Here is a 20,759-nt window from a genome sequence, read left to right as displayed (position 1 = left end):
GGCTGAAGAGTGGTTGACTGGAATAAACCAAACACCTGTAACTCTTCAGCCGAAGTAAGTGCAAGGCTGAAGAGTGGTTGGCTGGAATAAACCAACACCCGTAACTCTTCAGCCGAAGTAAGTGCAAGGCTGAAGAGTGGTTAGCAAACCAACTCTTGTTACTCTTCAGCCGAAGTAAGTGTAAGGCTGAAGAGTGGTTGGCTGGAATAAACCAACACCTGTTGCTCTTCAGCCGAAGTAAGTGTATGGCTGAAGAGTGGTTGGCTGAAACGAACCAACACTGTACTCCTCAGCCGAAGTAATTATATCGGCTAAGGAGTGGTTGGCTGGTAAGTATAGTTTAACCAACCAAAAACCGAAATAGCACTTGGAGTAATAGAAGACATTACAAACCCAAGCATACACACAATAACCGGAATAAGAGAAGTGAAATTTTTATTCAAACAGAAGTCATTACAAGGGGGCTTAGTTCGGTTACAAAGAAGAAAAAGTAAAAAACTAAGAGAAAAGTTCATCAATTTCAGCATCGAAAACCGCATCGGCATCTACTGGAAGACCGGTCTCTGGCGGCAGCACTCCTTCAGTCACAACGGTGGCATCGACCGGAGCCACAGTTTCATTCGGCTGTTCAATAGCCAGATCTTCCACTCTGGACTCCGGCCGATCTGTCTGATCCACGTTTTCAACTGGAGTACCCCCAGAAGCAGAATCTTCGTCAGTATCTGAACCTTCAAGGAATTGCTGCTGCATGGCATCCGCGTACCCCGCAAGGGACTTCGGTATAAAGTACTCTGGAGGGTTGAAGACCTCGGTCTGTTGATCATGACCGAGCTTCTCCACAGCCGCCCTCCAGCCGCACTTGAAGAAAAGCTCCTTGGCGGCATCGCATTGCTTGACGTAGGCCTCCTCGGCCTCCTTGAAACCTCGCTTGTACCCCCCCTTGTCGACCGCCTCCATATTCTTTTTCAGTTCGCTCATTTCGGCGTCCTTTCTCTTCTCTAGCTTCAACAACTCCCGCAAATACTTGTCCTTCATAACAATGGCAGCTTTCTGCTTCTCCGCTTCCGCCGAATTAACTAGATCGGCAAGACGGCCGTTCTCCGCTTCCAGCTCGGCCATTCTCTTTTCGGCTTGTTGTAGTTCGGCCGACCTTGCTTCGGCTTCCGCCATCGCCTGCCTTGTGGTTTTGCGGAGCTCTTGGACTTTCCGGTAAGTGACATTGTTCTTTTGCAAGGCCTGGCAAAGCAAAGATACCTTTAGAACCGAAGTAAGAGTTGGAAAAATTTAGACAGGAAAAAGCAGACAGCTACTTACCAAGACCATGGACTTGGAAACAGACCGAATTGATTTCATTTCGGTATTCAGTTGCTTCAAGTGGTGCTCCATGTCCTTAGGGAGGCACACACTTTTGGCCAGGTTAAAGGCCAGTTGGTGGTCTTTTTCACCCACGACCGAATCAGTGACTTTGATGTTTCGGTCATTGAAGATCAAAGGCGGAGCCCACTTCGGAGATCGGGCTCGGTCAGTTTGTTCAGGTTGGGAGGCAGGTTGAGGACTTTGGGGGACGGTTTCGACTTCGTCAACAAGTTGTTGTTCGGCTGACGTAGATCGGGCGCGTTTTGAAGGGCGAGACGAAGAGGGCCGTTGTGAAGGAAGGGCCACGACGGCAGGCTGCACCTCAGTAGTTGGTGTTACTTCGGCTCTAGTTGTTGAAGTTAGAAGGGCCCTGACTCTGCTCTTCTTTGCCATTTCTTCCTCAGCGGTTAATGGAACAAGTCTTATCTCGGGCAAAGTGGGGTCCGGCTCCGGTGCTTCCTCGAGAAGAAAATCGGTTACTTTTGCCTTCCGTCGACCGCCGTAACGGTAGGTCGGTTCGAAATTTAGAAGCTTGGCCCAATCTCTTTCTTTAACCCGAAATGCGGCTCGCAAAACGCCGAGGTTAGGATAGCTATACAAGGAGTGGAGATGGGCGAAATCTGCAAAAAAAAAAAAAAAAAAAAAAAAAAAAAAAAAAAGACAAGTGTTAGTTCGGCTAGCAGATTAAGCAACCGAGATAACATACAAAGCAGAAGACCGAAGTAAAATTACCAGGCTCTCCCATTTTCCAATTTATAGGTCGGCCAGGAATTTGAGCTTGAAAATCCTCAAAGTTCCCAGAGACCCAAAAGAAATCATCATCATTGAGATCTTTGTCCGGAGTATGCTTAATTATCTTCTCTCGGCGGAGGCGAATTCTAAGGTAATATACCCACCCAGCATTCTTTGAACCGATGGAATACTGATGGAATATTTCGGCCAGACCAAGATTCAGTCCGGTTTGGTGGTTTAATGCGGCTATCCCCATTATAATACGATATGTGTTGGTGGATAGTTGGGTGGGACATAGCCTAGTCTGCCTAAGGAATTCGCAGATTAGCGGTTGGACAGGAAACCGTAGTCCGGTTTCAATTATTGATTGAAGGGTGAAAGGGACGAAGCCTTCATTGTCCCAGGGAGTAGCATCTTTCTTGGCCAACTCCAGTTGAACATCATCAGGAATCTGGTAGTCCTGCCTGAATTCGGCCATGCCACCAGGGGTTTCGACTAAATATCTATACTTACCCATTTGTTGTATAAATTACGGATAAGTTATTTCGGTACAAAAATTTGGCTCAGTAAGCTCGGTTGAGCACACGCAGGAGGGCCTGGGCAACCTAAGTCTGCAAAGTAGAAAGCAAAGGGGTTAAGCACAGATCGTTGGACCGCGCTACAAAATTATAAGCAAGATATACAAATCCTACTTCGGCTTAGTTGGCTGGTTCTACCTTGGCTCATCAGAAGGTTTCTTAGCTCGGTTTTTGAGCAGTTTAGACCGGTTTAACGTCTAGGGGCAGCTTTCCTGAGTTCGGTCTAAGAAACTAAGAAAGCTGGTTTAGTCCCAAGGCCTAAAACGGTTACAGTATAATTACTTCGGTTGAGCTCTCAGGGGCGGCTTTCTGAGTTCGGTTTGAGAACTAAGAAAGCCGGCTTGGCCCCAAAATCTTAGCTCGGTTATAGACCGAAGTACCGAGTTCGGTATGAGCAAGCTTGTTCGGTGATCTTATCTTGGCTAGAGTGGGTCAGAAGAAACTACTGATATTCCTACAAGTTCTAGTTCGGTTATGTTCAGAATCTATCCACATACATAACACAAACAGTTTTCTAGTCCGGTTGCTAGGTGATTTTGGATCTAAGATTCCTACAAAATAGTTCATACACATACAAGTTCTACTGGTTTCTTCATAGAAAGTACAAAAGCAGAGCAGATAAATGGAAGAAATGTTTCGCAAAAGCATACGAAAACTAGATATACAGTTGCACAAAACGAATGTAAAAGCAAAAACATGAAGGGAAAATGGATTTGCTTACCAGAATTAAATAAGGAAGGACTGAAGATGAAGACTGTCGCAGTAAAGAAAGAGCACAAGCAGCAAGAACACAGAGAGAGAAGATGGAGAAATGGCAAAAGTGAGGGGACCCTAGCCTCAGGGATTGATTTTGTTAGAAAGCCCAAAATTTAGGCGGGACTGTTCAAATTTCACGAAGTACGAAAGACGGCGTGACAGCCGTCCTTAGCCAACCAAAACATGCCACGTGTCATAAGAATGGGAAGCGTTACAGACATTATGATTGAAGAGACGTTTTTGACCGGACAAAACATGGCCAGGAGTAAAATTAGCTCGGCTTAAAACTCGAGAGTTTTTAGCTCGGCTGGAGAGGCTAAAGTATTTTTTAGCTCGGCTGGAAAAGCTTAAAACGACACTAGCTCGGCCAGTGGACTGGTAATCCCAATCATGCTATGCAGATGGAATTAAGGGGCAATTGAGAGGGTAATTTTTGGGAAAAATTGGGCCGAGCTGCAAGTTGGGCTTTGAGGCCCAAAACGCGAAGGACTAAGTAAGAAGGCCGTAAAGGATACTCCGGCCCAGAGAGCAATGTTACTCCGGCTGGGAGAAGTAAATGTTACTTCGGCTCATGGATGTAAAGCTACTCCGGCCTTGGGAAGACAAAGTTACTTCGGCCCAAGAAAGAGTAAAACTACTCCGGTCTGGAGGCAACTCACAGTTAGGCCGATCTCAGAGTTAGTCCGGTCGTGACTTACAATGGTTAGGTCGGTCAGAACTTGTTACTTGGAAGTCTGATCTAAGCGCATCAAGGTTGAACAGGGCAGCCGAAGTAAAGATTTGGAGGAGAGGACCGAGCTAAGGATAGTTCGGCCTTCTGTGACTCGATATAGCCAAGTTTACTTCGGTCGAAAGGAAGTTCGGCCGTAAAGAAAACCATCCCACTTGGTTTGAGCAGTGGGGGAGGGTGTAAAAGGATAAGCATTATCCTTAAGAGATTGAATCCTAGGAGGACTCTGTATGGAGAAATACAAGTCCTACTAGGATTGTGCCATATGAAACTTATAAAAGCTCACAAGCATCACCTTGGAGGAGGTAATTGAACACAATCTTTTTGAGAACTTAGAGCTTTGTCTATTTGTCAAGTTTTCTGACTTAGGCATCGGAGAGGTTTCCGGCACACACCCGCCGGCTAGCTCACGTTTGTGTTTTCAGGTGACAAAGCGACGTCGTACGGAGGAGCGTGGACTTGGTCAACAGGATTATACGAGGAGAATTATTTCCTCCCCGTACAATATCATAAAAAAAAAATCATGAAAATCCTTCATAAAAATTCTCTATCATTAAATTAATTTATTATGTTTTATTATATATTAAATTAATTTATTATACCTTATTATATATTATATAATCACCTTTAAATTAGTTCATAATAACTTTTTATGATATTTTTATAAGAGATTTGGTCAAAATTCCATCGTATTAAAATTTCAATGTATTAAAGACAAGTACAAAAAAAATTTCTTTAAAAGTCCAACATATATAATTATTATCAAAATATTAAACTTTAAAATAATATAACTTTTGATGTAAATGTCGATTTTTAATAAAATTAATATTTTTAGAATCTCTCATCAAGATCTATCAAATAAGATCCATGTTGACTACGAAATTCTTTTATAAACAAAATTATTACGTCAAAATTGATGTAAGCAATAACAATAACATGTTACTCTATTTGACAGTAACATGTTACACTGGTTACAGTAATATGTTACTCTGATATTATTGTCCAAGGAAAAAAAAATATTTCACTTTATCTTTACGCAATTATATGTTCTCTCTTTAAGAAGTTTATGAAGCAAAAATAGATTAAGCTGTTATTTTCATCAAATAAGGATCAAATAGAGGGGTTTTGATTAAATTTACTCTTTTTTTCCTTTCTTTTTAATTTTTTTTTTTATACATTAGAATTTAGGAAAAATTGGTCTAAGGTCCCTATCCAACTTTAAGTAATGGATTAGGTCCACAATGTGTTCTTTTGTAGTCTAAGGTCCCTCACCCCATCCCCTCTCCATCCACGTTGTCCTGAGCTTGATCACCATTGGCTCCAAATCCCCAACCCTTGACCAGTTGCTCTCCTTCCTCAACTCCAAATCCTGCGACGAACTTAACTCTCTCTCTTCGCAGCTCGTCTCCCTCGTCAACTATGGAAGTTGGGAAGAGAGTATCATCCATGATTCCAAAAGGTAGCCGTTACTGTTCTGAAATATCGATTCCTACAGAACCAACCGAGCCCCTTTGGATAGAAACTGGTGCTTCGGCTGATTGCAGCTCCTTCATGAAAGTAGACCCAAAGAGTGTTTCAAGTGTCAGATTCTTCCCATAATGGGGAATACTATCGGCCTTTTCCTCTCTAGAGTTGTCAGGGGCATTGCCAACAATTGCACCTTCAGAAATATGTAGTTTGTCAAAGGATCTGCTTTCTAGATTAGGGGATTGTGCGATATCACATGCTTCCATTTGTGCTTGGAGGGACTCCTCCTCAGAATACTGTTGTTTCCATTGCTCGGGATTCTACTTTTTCAGACCTGAATCGGAAAGGGGGTTATTCATCCAATTCATTGGAGTCTAGGTTACTCACCTCTATAGTCAATCCTGCTCCCTCTGATTATTCTGATACACACAAACTGGTTCTTTTATACACATCAAACCCAGAGAAAATTCAAATTTCTCTGGGTTCAACCCAGAGAAAATTCAGTCCAACAACCCAAAGAAAATTCAGACCAACCAAACCAGAGAAACTGTGAAGAAGGCTATGCCGAAGCCGAGGGAATAGAGAAGATGGCCAATTTCCTTGAGTTGCGGCTGTTTGAAGTGTAATGGATGATTATAGCCACCCTGAAGGGCTTTGAACTAGAAATATATGTATTTATCTGTCTTTTGGTTGTTGTTGTGTGAAAACCTCCTTGCATGCTTCTGAGATTGCGACTAACTAGTGTCTCTGGATTGGTGAACTTCAACTGCATCTGTATATAGTGGCTATATTGGTTAGGTACTGCATTAAAAATTTATTCAAAGGATCCAGAGAAATTTCAAAATTTCTCTAGAGAGGTAATATTGATATAGCTAGTTATCATGCATGTTCATGAAACTTTCAATTCCTCTTGTAAATTTGCAGTTCTTATGTTGATTGATATGCTATACCTACTATTCCTCCTCTGTTATAAATCCTTGAATTTTACAAAAGTGTTTTTTAAAAGTATACACACAAACTGGTTCTTATATACACGTCCAACCCAGAGAAAATTCAAATTTCTCTGGGTTCAACCCAAAGAAAATTCAATCCAACAACCTAGAGAAAATTCAGTCCAACCAAACCAGAGAATTTTGTAACTTGTTGCTGAGAGCAAGTGGGCGAAAGCTTATGTGCAAAACCAACTTGAGCAGTCCGATGCTGAAAGGAAACGGGCATCTATTCATGATAGAATGAAGGTACCTGTTACTTACGACGATCTGATTGGAGAGGAGGATCCAAAAGACAAATCAACCTGATTTGGGAAGAATTGCATGTTTCTGTGGTTCGAACAGTTTTGTGAATTTTTGGTTCTCCAATTTAAATTCCTTTCTAGCATTCTCTTTCTCAGCTACCAAGGTGATAGAAGACATATTTTGCCTATTCTCCAAGAAAGGAGGTGTTTGTGTTTGAAACTTTGAATTAGTGCCTTGCTTCCAACTGTCAAAATTGAACTGCTTATACATACTCTCTCTCTCTCTCTCTCTTTGATTGTTGGGTTTGATTACTTGATTGTCCCTATCATCATTCAAGCATTCAGCCTTTGCCCTTCATAATCATTTCCTTCCTAGAATTGTCATCAATCTATTCTCAACATTTTCAACTCAGAGAATTTCTCTGGACCAGAATTTCTCTGCGCAGAATTTCTCTGAACCAGAATTTCTCTGGATCGAATTTTTTCTGGACTAAAATTTCTCTGAATTGATATTGAGGAACCTTAGATATCATGAAAATAATTAATGTTCTTTATACTATAAAATCATAATATCACGACATTAAAAAAAATACCCTAGAATTTAGTAAGGCGGTTTTGGATCGAAGAATTTATAAAACTGGTATGCCTCAATAGAGAGCCCCAGTTTTCTGGTCTTTCTCCCGAGTATTGCGCTCCGTCTCTCTCTCTCTCTCTCTCTCTCTCAAAAATTTCAATGTCGTTCTTTAATAACAACTCTCTGGAAGGCGAATCCACCACCACCCAGATTGAGAACACTACAGATGTCAAACACCCACAAGGTCAACCTCACTGGTACTCACCACAAGCAGGAATTTACCATAGCAAACACCCTCCTATTCACCTCCCAACAAACGCATTTCTTGATGTTGTTTCCTTCATCTTCTCAAAAACCCACAATGGTGTCTCAGCTCTCATCGATTCCACATCTGGGTTCACAATCTCTTACTCTGAGCTCTACCCACTTGTCAAATCAATGGCCTCTGGCCTCCACCAAATGGGTATTTCACAAGGTGATGTGGTTTTGATTCTCTTGCCCAATTCAATTTACTTCCCTGTTGTTTTCTTTGGTGTTCTTTACTTGGGTGCAATTGTAACCACCATGAATCCTCTCAGTAGTCTCTCTGAGATAAAAAAGCAAACACTTGACTGTAATACAATTCTTGCCTTTACTGTCATCAATGCTGTTGAAAAGCTTAATGCATTGGGTATTCCTGTGATTGGGGTCCCAGAAAATATTGGCTCTGATTCTACCCAGATTGGTAGTTCTGATTTTTACAAGCTCATTTCAAGCAATCCCAATTGGGTTCCAAGGCCTGTGATTCATCATCAAGACACCGCGGCGATTATGTATTCGTCGGGCACTACGGGTACTTCCAAAGGGGTTGTGTTAACACATAGGAATTTTGTGGCAATGATTGAACTTTTTGTTGGGTTTGAAGCTTCTCAATATGAGTATATGTGTACTGAAAATGTGTATTTAGCTGTTTTGCCAATGTTCCATATTTATGGCCTTTCACTATTTGTGATGGGGTTGTTATCATTGGGTACTAAAATTGTTGTGATGAGAAAGTTTGATGCCAATGAAATGGTGAAAGCTATTGATATGTATAAGGTCACCCACTTCCCTGTTGTGCCGCCGTTGCTGACAGCACTGACAGCCAGAGCTAAGAGTGTCGGTGGAAGTGTTTGCAAGAGTTTGAAACAGGTTTCATGTGGCGCGGCTCCATTGAGCAGGAAAAGCATCGAGGAGTTCCTTCAGATTCTCCCTCATGTTGATTTCATTCAGGTATTGTTTACTCTAATAAGTGGTGTCTATAATTATTAATTTACATGAAAAATCATTGAAAAATATAACCATATGATGCCTACACTGCTTAATGCTTATTTCAGTGATGTTAGTTGGAATTTTTTTTCCTTAAGCTCTGCTTGTGTACCCAAAAAAACAAAAGGAAGAAGAAGAAGAAGAAGAAAATAAAGTTACAATCATGTTTGAAACCTGATGTCAAGACAAAAGTTTATACCCTTGAGCATGTTTATCTTGTGTTTTATTCTTTTCTTTAGTCTTAGGAATATTTTGTTTGTCAGCAGGGTTATGGCCTTACTGAGTCAACAGCTGTAGGAACCCGTGGCTTCAATTCTGAAAAGCTTCATAATTATTATTCAATAGGACTTCTGGCTCCAAACATGGAAGCTAGAGTGGTAGATTGGGTTACCGGTTCATTCTTGCCTCCTGGAAGGAGTGGTGAACTTTGGTTAAGAGGACCTGCTATTATGAAAGGTAATTAGTTTCTCGAGGATTTTTATTGCTTACCATATGGGGAATTCAATCCAATAATTTAGTACAATTGCTAATTTTCTGCAAGTTTATTCTTAATTCTATAAATTGTCTCTTCATGGCCATTTGGAATTTGGATTTTTTCTTCTCAGATTGTATAGCTAGACATCCCTCCACATTTCATAGTATGTATGAAAAGCTAAAAGCTGTTTGTTTTGTCTTTTTTGGTTCTTGGACCCCCACTTCTGGATATTGAATGGTTGGACACAAATGATCAAACTGATTCTCCTATTTTGTCATGTTCTCTTTTTGGCACTATTTGGCTCCGCATTTCATAGTATGTATGAAAAGCTAAAATCTGTTTGTTTTGTCTTTGTTTGTTCTTGACCCGATATTGAATGGTTTGACACAAATGATCAAACTGATTCTTCTATTTTGTCATGTTCTCTTCTAGGCACTATTTGGCATCCCCTATATTAGCACACTTTTTAATTTTAATTTTTTTAATTTTTTTGAGTCACATCACCTCTCTATTTTTTTTATATATTTTTTCGTAAAAAATTAAAAAGTATACTTATTTAGATCATTCCCAACACTCTCTTAGTAAATGTTTGGCTTCACTTGTAAGTTGTATGTAACTACTATGGCATAACAGTAATTAATCAATCTAAAGTGTTGTTGGGTATATACTTGAACTCATTTCTTTAAACCAAAAAGAGTGCTAGTTGTTATCACCCAACGACGGGAATATAATTCTTGCAAACAGGTCTCATCCAAAAAAAAAAAAAAAAATTTGGAAAATGAAAATTTCAGAAAGCCATACTACAATGGTTTTTATTTTTTACTTTTCTTTTTACCTTTGAAATTATTCTAATCTTTAATTAAAACTTTAGATTTGATAATTTGCCCTGATTTGGATAGGTTACTTGAATAATAAGGAGGCAACCGCAATGACAGTTGATGAAGATGGTTGGCTACGTACAGGAGACATTGTTTATTTTGATGAAGAAGGGTACTTGCATATATTTGATCGGTTGAAAGAGATCATCAAATACAAGGGCTTTCAGGTATATATTGCATCGCTTACTATCTATTTCTTCACCAATCTTAAATGCCAATCTCCATTTGACATGATACAAATTTGAAGCCAGTGAATTGTTCTCGAATCTTGAGATTTTTTTTTTTTTTTTTTTTTTCCTTTCTCTTTTGTATCAGAAATAGAGGACTTGAATAATTATTCATTTATTGGCGAAATAGTGCAGACGGGTATGGTTCTGATTGACAACATTTACTTTTTGCAGATTGCTCCTGCCGAGTTAGAGGCTGTATTGGTTTCCCATCCAGATATACTTGATGCTGCAGTAACTGCGTAAGTGTGACCATTTTATTCATAATTTTTGTGACCTACCACGCTATTCTTTATAGGACTTCATGTTTCATTTTGTGTTTGATATTTTGCAGAGCCAAGGATGCAGAAACGGGGGAGGTCCCAATGGCTTTTGTAGTCAAGAAGCCTGGAGTTCTTCTTTCTGAGGCAGCCGTAATAGACCATGTTGCTAAACAGGTTCTTTTTATTGAGTTCAACGCCATTTATGGCTCTTTATATGTTTATTGTTGACTCGAGCTCAATTTGTCTCTGATGGCATTATCTTTGCTCATGGTTTTACGTTCTTTGTTGCAGGTTGCACCATACAAGAAAGTGAGGAAGGTGATGTTCACACAGTCGATTCCGAAGTCAGCGGCTGGAAAGATTCTCCGAAGGGAACTGAGGAGCTTGACTTCAAGAATGTGAGAACTATTCAGACAGGCCCAGCTCCAAGTTGGTAGATTATATTTGACAAAGGGAAAAACTGCAGATGGTCAAAGCATAAGCACATTTAGTTAGATGGCATTCTGTCAATTGATATCACGGGCCAAATTTTTTTTTGGGTGTGTAGTGTTGATGATGTATGATATCTTATAAAAGTTTATGCTGCCATATGTACTTATCTGATCAGCATATTTGTCAAAATCTAATGAGCTTAGATTTGTAGAATTGATTATATTGTGGTTGAAATGGAGGGACAAGTTCTGCTAAAATAATAGTGCAAGGAACCCAGAAGGTTCTAAATACATAATAGGCATATGTGAGGCAAAAAATGTTCGCATCTTGTAAACATGTTTACATTTATAGATATGAATGCATGTGTCACATCTGTGCATTCTGCGTTTGAAACTTTCTGTATTTCTAAATTTTTCTCTGCTGAAATGGTCATATAACTTGGGATAATAGAAGAGTGCAGCTACGATGGATACACTATAGGATAAATTACCAATAGGTCCTAATAGTTGAACTTAATTCTCATCAAGTCATATTGAAAATAAGTCTTGGTAAAATTGTCATTAAAAATAATTTTTTTGTGACAATTTTTTATATATGTCGTTAAAAATTGACAATTACTGATTTTTTTTTGTCATGATTTTTATAAATTGTCGTTAAAACTTACAAGTAGTGACTTTTTTATATGACAAATTTTTTTCATATGATTTATTAGACGATAAATCCATTTATTAGGGCTTACACGTAACTACCCTACACTAGAGCTCAATTTAAAAAATATTCAAATTATGCTTAAAAGTCTACTATTTGACTCATATTTACCCCTTAATTTTTATTTTTATTACCAATCAAAGAGATTTTTGTATGAAAATTAAACGAGAATAATCACAATTTAACAACCAGTCTCATGATGTGGAAGCGACAACCAAACGAAGAAAACTCACACAATGGGAAACAAATGAAAAATACAGTAAGAAAAATTATATTCATACAGAAACATTATATTAAAACTGTGACGATGCTATTCTTACAAATAAACTCATCTATGCACATGTTTAGTTTTAAAATGAAAGATTATAATAAATCACATCATTTTATATAAATTTTTTATTTACATATCATTACTCATACAACAAAAAGTTCCAAAACATAGAAAAATTTATAAATTAGTGCATATAGATTGGATAAATGTTAAAAAATGACTACCTCACTTAACACAGTTAATTGGTTTATAACTCTATAATTATTTTAAGCAAGGTCTTTAACAAAATGGGAATTTCATCTCTCCATACAACTATTTTTCATATTTTTTTATATTTTATTTTGTGAGCCTCACTTTATGTTCATAATAATAATTCTAATTGGTCATCTCATAAACTCAAAAATAAAGATGAGTCGTGCAAAAAAAAAAAAAAAAAAAAATTGTCAAATATCACTAAAAAATATATAATGTTAAAATGAATAACAGTGATGAGTTTAAATTTAACTATCACTTTCTATTTAATAAAACAAAATACCATTTGTTTATCTATTTATTTATATTCAATAAAATTGATGTTGTACATAGATGGTTATTATCCTACGATTTACAAATCATTATAGATTTAGAGTGATATTGAGAAAATAAAATATGAAGAATAACGAAAGATTACAACAAGGATCCTCTAGAGTATTTTTTTCTTAAAGTTTCCTAAAGTGGTGTATTGTGTGGTTGAGATTTAATGCTAAAAAATTGATGTGACTTGTCATTAAATCTCAACTATACAATGCACAGGGAAAAAAAATTCTAGGGGATCCTTGCTCGAAAAATTAGTAGGGAGAGGACCCATTTCCTAACAAAATCAATCATTTATATATTTTTGGTAGGCCCCCATAGCTAACTAATATAACCGCAACTTTTGAACTTCCCGCCAATGTTGTCTGATGAATATTGATTGAGGAGAGGGAGGGAGAGAGAGAGAGATCTCCATTCAAATCTCATATGTATAGGCTATATAGCCAGAGAAACTTCCTCGAACCCCCACTGCAAATGGGGTAAAACTCACTCTGCTCAGAGAATTCAGCCCAAATCCATGGATTCACACTATGACTTTGCTTCCACAAGCCTTCAAAGTGTGAGCAAAGACTTTCCCATGCCTTTGTTTAACATTGAATTTTTGTTTGAATGGGGTTTTTTTTTTTTTTCTGTGTGCATATTAGGTGTTTGCTGTAATGCATATTTGATTGCCTCGCTTATGATTGTACTGGAAAATTGGCTAAGGTCTTGAAAAAGGCATTTGCAATCATGTATATCCAGAGGTGGCTTCCATTGTTCTTGTTCCATCATTGGTGGTATTGCCCCTTTCTTTTGAAGGTATGTGAACTTTTTGAAAAACTGTGTTATATGGAGCATTTTGGTGTTTGATTATATTGGAGTGGGTAATGAAACTTATTGTATTATTCTCTATTGGTTTAGTAAACTTGTATCTATGCGATTAGATGAAAAGTATTCTGAACTCATCCATTACATAGTTCTTCATGTTATTAGATGACATATTGTTCTTGTCTATGGGTATCAAATATCAATCCAAATCATTATGAACCCTTTAAATGTTGTGAAGCTATATCTTGCGGACGTTTAACATAGCATTGTTTTATTCCTGTTTGTCTTAGTTTGATTAGCCATTTCATTATTTGATCAAATCATAGCTTTCATTGTGTTTGAGCTCGCAGTCAATCTGTTATTAATTTCCAATTCCTCGCTCAGTTTCAGAAAAATCATTTTGTTGTGTGTGAGATAGGGACATACAAGCGTTCTTCCTGTATCCAAAGCTAGGAGGACAGCCTACACTACCTAAAGTCAGGAAAAAATAAGGGAACAAAGAAGCTCAAGAAAAGGAAATTTGATCAGTGTTTTGGGGCACATTGGTCGAATTAAAGCCACTATGCCTAAAGCTAAAAAATTTCAGTGACGTTAGGGTGAAAACTGAGAAATCCTCTGGATAGCCCAATGCCATACCAAGGCATCCAGATGAAAACTGGTTCCAGATAGCCCTTGTTCTACATCTACCTCCAATTTTTTCTGCACTTTTGTAAGCAGGAAATTCACCGAAGTCTTCAGAAACAGTATCACCCGAGTGCTTTGTGGCCATGAAACTTTTAGGTACAACGTGTCCATTTGATGCTGAATATGACTTGAGAAAGTAAGGTATAGGAAGATTCAATGAACTTGGAATGATTAATTAAGAACAGCTTTCGCTGTTTTTGGAAGAACAACTCTGTTTCTTTTGTCTTCAATACTTCTAGTGAAGGCGCTATCTGCCACTGAAACAAAGGGATGGCCTAAGAGCATATCAGCAGTCCACAGAGACTTTGGATCCCTAACCAAGCACTTCTTGATAAAATCTTGTGCCTCTTTTGAGAGGTCACGTGGAATTTCAGGCACGTCCTCTGTAAATCCAATTCTCAATAAAATATCTTCTCTTTCCGTATCTGGACCATATTCCCATGGTTCTTTCAATGTCATCATCTGTAAGACCGTGCACCCTAGTGCTCAAATATCAGTATGTGAATCATATTGTTCATCCTGAATCAAGTCCGGAGCCATATACAGAGCAGTGCCCCTGAGTCTTCCTTTTCCTTTCTGCCTCTGTCTAGCCTTCTTTGCAAGCCCAAGGTCAGCAATCTTTGCAATACTTTCTTTGACCCTCCTATTTCCACTCACACTCATTGCTAAGTCATCGTTTGTGTCCACAAGCAATATATTCTGAGGCTTTATATCACAGTGAACGTAACCCTTCTTGTGAATGTAACTCAGACCCAGAAGTACAGATTTTGCGTATGGTCTGACTTTGCTCTCAGGCAATCCTCTGCCAAAACTCTGAATACGATCAGCCAAACTACCACCACCAGCATACTCCAACCAGATATTGCACCAGTGCTCTCCTTCAGCATCCATCGTATTGTCGTCCCCAAAACAGTAGAGAACATAAGGGCAGCCTTCAAACTTGCTGTGCAATTCTCTTTCCTTGCAAAGCAAGTAAGAGTCTTAGATGGGAGCAGATCTCACAGCCATGACAAAAGGTAGACCATTAGTTGTGGGTGAAACTACTGTAGCCAGAGACACCATTGAAGAACCCCCACTTCCCAGTGTCTTTCCTCTTGTCCAAATCATTGTTCTTCTGATTTTTCTCGCTCTCAAAGAAACACACTCTCTCTAGAATTTGCTGATTACTGTTTTTGCTGTTTTTGGTGATCTTTGAAAACATGTCCATCTCTTCTATATATAATGTTCCGGTGTTGCTTGGTGTACAAGTATTGGGTGGTTATTTGCTATTCTATTACACCCAAGTCTCCTAGTTTTATTAGGATTGGACTTGTATATATCCTATTAACTACTTATTCTTTAACCCTATGAATCTAAAGTTCTAACACAACAATGTCACTAATCTTGAGATTCTAAGATAACGAGGACAACCAACCAACTAGGAATTCTATTTCCAACATTCTATCGGCTTTATAAGTCAACTTATAAAAATTTAATTAATGATCTTTGGTGACAATTTTAAATTATAGTTTATTTGACTTTTTCAACTTATTTGGCCAAAATAAAAAAGTCAAATTTTCTTAAGCTATAGTAGGTTTTTAACCTTACTTGAAATCTTTAATAAGAATGGACAAAGTAATGCTCTATCTTTTGTCTTCATTTTAATTTTAATTTTTGAGGGCATTTTGGATATTTTTATAATAGAAAAGTTATGTGCCAACTTATTTAACCAAACAGGTTCAATTTTTTTTTACAGATTATGAAAAGCTGCACCAATCAGATTCATTAATTATTTTAAATATTTTGAGATAATAAATTAAAAAATTATAATTGTAAAACTAGCTTATAAGAGATACCAAACAAGGGAATGATTATAGTTGCGAGTGTAATAAGATTTCTTTCCTAGAATCCCATCCTTATATCTAATTGATATGAATTAAAAGGATAATAAAATCATTAAATACTATAATTACCAATTGCTTGCAAATTGATATAAAGCTTTGACTTTTGTTCGGTCTCATCACCATGTAATTGAATAATAATGTGTATTAATGAAAAAACACGTCAGTTTGTAAAGAAAATTTGTGACATTGTTTTATTTATTTTTAGTTTTTAAACATTATTCTATTTTAATATTATATAAATTTAATGTGAGTTAATGGTTTGGATTAATCAAAAATCTTAATGAAAAATAGTGAAATTTCAACTTACAGCCCATATCATATATGTCTTTTGTAAAGTGATCTTAGATGTTTATACCATTCTTGCCTCTTAAGATGGACGCTGCTAAAATTTTCACATCTGTCACCATTTTTTTTTGGGTCAATTGGTAGAAGATTATTTACCATTATGAAAAGAATTACATCAAATTTGACAATGATAGTTCCCCAACACAAATCTATCAACCGAACAATCAATACCAAGCACCAAGAAAGAGGAAAGAATCCATAATGAGAAGAAACAAATTCAAAACAACAAAGTCCCATAATAAGGAGAAATAAGCAATCTTTGCTTATGGCAAGATTGACCGAACCCCTGCCCCTAGTTGTTTATTCGTCACCATTTCAACACTAGTCTCATTGTATTCTACTGCTTTGATCAAACATTTTGTTTAGATGTCTTGTTAGGTTAGAACCATCTTCAATCATTTCAATTCTACCAAGATGTATAATTGTGGCGCTAACCCTCAGTATTATCTTTCTTTGAAGTTTAGTGATTTTTTTTTGGTTTTTTTTTGGTTTTTTTTTTTTTTTTTTTCTGTTTTAAGTATTGTAGTGGAGGTAGATAATACTCATCACAAGATGTATTAATCTCAGTTTGTCTTTGTAATCTGATTTCATTTCTCAAATCAATTTGACAGTGAAATGATTAGAATTACTAGTGTATATAATGTTTGTAATATGATTTAATCCTTTCCCATATTGGTTTTATGTGTCAATTCAAAACGCCCAAAGTCGACAGCCCATCCTGACCCTAAAATATATAGGATGGACTAGGGCCCATAAGCTCGAAATTTGTATTACAATTCCTTACTGTTTTCTCGATGTTTTGAATTTAATTAAAAAAAAAAAAATCACACACACAAATTACAGCTAATTTTGGCTCAAATTTAGCTCAATTGTCTGTAGATTGTGAAATTGATTTTTATATATCCTTAGAAATGGTATATGAACTTTTGTAAAAGCTTTCAACTGAAGGTTATTGTAAAACTTCAACTACATGAATTTACTTCCAGATAACTTCCAGATAGTCCTGCTAAACATGCCATGAAAGGTTTACTTTTTGTTTTTGAAGAAGAAGAAAACAAACCATTAAAGTTGGGTTTCAAGTGGCACCTGCTTTATAGCGTTAGATGGTTGATGAATCGGAATCAAATGAAAACATGACTTATGAAGAAGCAAAAAACCAACTTTGTGCAAATGAGCTTTTAAAAACCAACTTAGGCCTTGTTTGGGAAGTTGGCTATTTTAGTTTTTGACTATTTTAGTAGGCTAAAATTTTTGTGTTTGAGAAGATTGTTGAATTTTTTTTAGTTGGATGTGATGTTTATAAGAGAAAAAGTGAAATGATTATGAATTTGATGTGACATTTTGTCTTATTAACTATTTTAACCTATTTTGTCTTTTTGTGAATTTTAGCCTAAAATAGGCTAAAATAGCCCTTGCCAAACAAGGCCTTAGTGCATGCAACTGGTGAATGCAAATGAGTTGATTGTTACTATTGCTCCAATTGTGCTTCTATTTCAAGTGGCACCTGGTTTATTTTTCTGCATGAAATTAATTGTTACTATTGCTCTAATTGTGCTTCTATTTCTAATATTTCTTTTGAACTTGATTTTATTTCCTCGTAATTAACATCTGCGGCCCACTCCTTCACGTGATAACATTTCTCACATTAACACATGAGCCCAAATGATCTGTTGTGTCGTATTCATATGTTTAAGCGTAGTTGAATTAGACACTAATTTGAAAAAATTACAATTAAAAATAAATCTATCATGTCATTAGTCTTTATATACTTGCTATTCTCAATTAGTATTTTGTGTGGTTATTGGTAATTTTTATTTATTTCCTTCATTAGACTCTCTACAAAATTTGTTAGAAACATGTTGAGAGAAGAAGTAGGTTCCTTTTGACAAACATAAGCTTCTAGCTTTATGATGTACATAAGTTGAAATAGAAACTTTGTGGAGCATTGCACCCATTCAATTCAGATAATTTTTTTTATTTTTTAATTTATGTTGTTTTTGGTAAATTGTGCCATATGCTTGAGGTCAGAGTATCTAAACGAAACATGTGCATCTATGAATGGATCTTATGGAAGTGAAGCAGAACTTTAGAAGTTTATGTGGAGCCTAAATTTTTTTCTCCTACTAGTAAGGACTAAATATTCATATCGTGTTTCACTCCATCATTTAGATTGAGCTTACTTAAGATACCAACAAATCATATCAAGGGCACTGAAGTGAAAGAATATTCTTTTTCAATATTGAACTAGACACAATGAGAGACAAAGGTATTGTCTCAAAAGTAGCTGCTGACAGACATTACTGAGGCTGGTATAGAGGCTATTAGCAGATTATGGAGAGCATTATTTCGTTTTGAGGGATAACCTTTGTTCTTTTGGTTAGCCATTATTCAATAGTTTGACATTTTGTAGTATTGTTGATGTTAGGATAGGTTGTGTATATAAGCAATGCTCAACACGAAAGAACATGGCATGATATCAAGTTTCTTTGTTTTGGGATATTGGTGAAAAGGTGCAGCTAATGTTTTGGTGTTGCCTTGTCATTTTTACTGTGGAAGGGAGATTTATTTTGTATGCTAGTTTATTAGTTTTTAAGTTAATTAAAATGGTAGTTGAGATTTTTATTAGTTATTTGGAGGTTATGGCCCCTGCTTTGTTTTGATTTTTCTGGGACAGCAGGGGAGTACTTCTCAAAAGCTGTGTGTTGGCCTCACTTGGACATAACTTCGAAATTATAAAACAGAACAAACACACAACAGAAGTACACAATGATTTATGTGGTTCAGCTATAGCTTACGTCCACAGGTGAAAAGGGCAGAGGAATTTCACTATGAATAATGTAGAGAAATACAATGAGCCCTCCCTCTCACTACAACCTCTCTGTACATAAGCATTGTCTGGTGAATTTGAGACATACCCACAACATAGTACTTGAAGCAACAACAAACATGCTATTAATTAAAATCTTAATTGAAAATCTCAATGGCAATGTTGGAGTTTGTTATCTCTGAAATCCTCTTGATACCCCAATACTGCCCCAATGCATCCAGTCGATAACTTGTTCCAGACAGCACTTGTTCTGCATCTTCCTCCATTCTTTTTTGCCTTTTACAAGCATGAAATTCGTCAAAGTCTTCAGAATCAATACCATCCGAGTGCCTTGTGGCCACGCAACTATGTGATACGAGCCCATCTGATGCTAAACGTGACATGAGCAAGTAGGGTTTAGGAAGACTGAATGAACTCTGGAATGATGAATCAGGAACTGGTTTCGCTGCTTTGGGAAGAACAACAACTCTGTTTTTCTCCTCTTCGATACTTTCATTTGCAGCCGAAACAAAAGGATGCCCTAAGAGCATATCAGCAGTCCACCGTGACTTCGGATCCCTAACCAAGCACTTATTGAGAAAATCTTCAGCCTCCTTCGACAACCCACTTGGAATTTCGGGCACTTTTTCAGAAAATCCAATCCTAAAAAGAATAGTGGCTACTTCAGTACCTTTGTTGCGCTTCCAAGGCTCTTTTCCAGTCAGCATTTGTAATACTGTGCACCCGACTGCCCAAATATCTACATGCGGTTCATATTCTTCACGCAGAATCGATTCCGGGGCCATATACAGAGCAGTGCCCCTCAGTCTCGGCTTGTTTTCTTTTTCTTTCAGTTTCTTTCCGGCCCTCTTTGCAAGCCCAAAATCAGCAATCTTTGCAGTACTTTCTTGAACCCTTTTCTCCTTTCCGTTCAAACTCATTGAAAAGTCATCATTTTCCTCCACAAGCAATATATTATGAGGCTTGATATCACAGTGAACATAACCCTTCTTGTGAATGTAACTGAGACCCATAAGTAGAGATTTTGTGAAACGCCTGACTTCGCTCTCAGGCAATCCTCTGCCAAAACTCTGAATACGATCGGCCAAACTGCCACCAGCCGCGTACTCCAACAAGATGTTGTACCATTGCTCTCCATCTTCTTCGATCGTAAGGTCTTCCCCGAAACAGCGGATAATGTGAGGACAATCTGCAAAGTCACTCAGCAACCTTTCTTCCTTGGCAAGGCAGCGAGACTTGTAGAATGGGGCAGATTTGACAGCCATGAGAGAAGGTAGTAGATCATTACTTCTTGTGGGTAAAACAACTGCAGCCACATACACCATTGCAGAACCTCCCTTTCCCAGTATTTTCCCTCTCCTCCACATCATTACACTCCAAGAAAACACTCTCTCTCTCTCTGCAAAACTCTCTTTCACTCTCAAAGAAACTCACTTACTCATTCACTCACTCTAGAATTTGCTGATAAGTGACGTTTATAGTAATCTATTTATAAGGTTTTGAGTTGCTTGGTGTGGAAGCAAACATGTTTGTTTTCGTTCTCTGAAGTTAGGATTGGATCTCTACGTTCCGGGTTAACGTACGAATTTCTTTAAATAAGATATGATTTATTTATTGCCCAAATCAAATCTAAGATAACGTGCTCATGTTTTTTTATTTTTTATTTTTTTTA

The 20,759-nt window shown here is 37.3% G+C and overlaps 3 protein-coding genes, 1 long non-coding RNA gene and 1 pseudogene across 6 annotated transcripts; 2 read left to right on the top strand and 3 right to left on the bottom strand.

Annotated features, from left to right (window-relative positions):
* Window positions 1-207: 207 nt before the first annotated feature.
* On the bottom strand, window positions 208-1,835 carry LOC145802922 (uncharacterized). The gene is made up of 2 exons (XM_082895768.1): window positions 1,315-1,835; window positions 208-1,236 (listed from the first exon to the last, which is right to left on the bottom strand). The coding sequence occupies exons 1-2, from the start codon at window positions 1,747-1,749 to the stop codon at window positions 499-501; spliced, it is 1,173 nt and encodes a 390-aa protein (XP_082751894.1). The 5' UTR covers window positions 1,750-1,835; the 3' UTR covers window positions 208-498.
* Window positions 1,836-7,236: 5,401 nt separating this feature from the next.
* LOC114311490 (AMP-dependent synthetase and ligase family protein) lies at window positions 7,237-11,387 on the top strand. Of its 3 annotated transcripts, none has more exons than XM_028257640.2 (6): window positions 7,237-8,678; window positions 8,981-9,170; window positions 10,089-10,234; window positions 10,469-10,536; window positions 10,629-10,731; window positions 10,849-11,387. In XM_028257640.2, the coding sequence occupies exons 1-6, from the start codon at window positions 7,587-7,589 to the stop codon at window positions 10,957-10,959; spliced, it is 1,710 nt and encodes a 569-aa protein (XP_028113441.2). In that variant the 5' UTR covers window positions 7,237-7,586; the 3' UTR covers window positions 10,960-11,387. The 3 variants fall into 3 exon arrangements, with proteins under 3 accessions (XP_028113441.2, XP_082751893.1, XP_082751892.1); XM_082895767.1 differs by having other exon boundaries at window positions 7,500-8,678; window positions 8,978-9,170; window positions 10,125-10,234; XM_082895766.1 differs by having other exon boundaries at window positions 7,503-8,678; window positions 8,978-9,170.
* Window positions 11,388-12,901: 1,514 nt separating this feature from the next.
* LOC145802923 (uncharacterized) lies at window positions 12,902-13,393 on the top strand. The gene is made up of 2 exons (XR_014344701.1): window positions 12,902-13,100; window positions 13,186-13,393. It is a non-coding gene; the product is annotated as an uncharacterized LOC145802923 (long non-coding RNA).
* An 810-nt stretch (window positions 13,394-14,203) lies between these two features.
* LOC114311514 (mitogen-activated protein kinase kinase kinase 20) lies at window positions 14,204-14,923 on the bottom strand. The gene is made up of 2 exons (XM_082895485.1): window positions 14,624-14,923; window positions 14,204-14,494 (listed from the first exon to the last, which is right to left on the bottom strand). Exons 1-2 carry the CDS (start codon window positions 14,921-14,923, stop codon window positions 14,204-14,206), a joined length of 591 nt encoding a protein of 196 aa, XP_082751611.1.
* Window positions 14,924-19,224: 4,301 nt separating this feature from the next.
* LOC114294548 (mitogen-activated protein kinase kinase kinase 20 pseudogene) lies at window positions 19,225-20,454 on the bottom strand (annotated as a pseudogene).
* Window positions 20,455-20,759: the final 305 nt, after the last annotated feature.

Source organism: Camellia sinensis, chromosome 11 (genome assembly GCF_055761805.1).
Source record: "Camellia sinensis isolate YWXY chromosome 11, ASM5576180v1, whole genome shotgun sequence".
NCBI lineage: Eukaryota > Viridiplantae > Streptophyta > Magnoliopsida > Ericales > Theaceae > Camellia > Camellia sinensis.
Note: the sequence above shows the minus strand (reverse complement) of the source record. Positions and strands in the feature narration are given on the sequence as shown.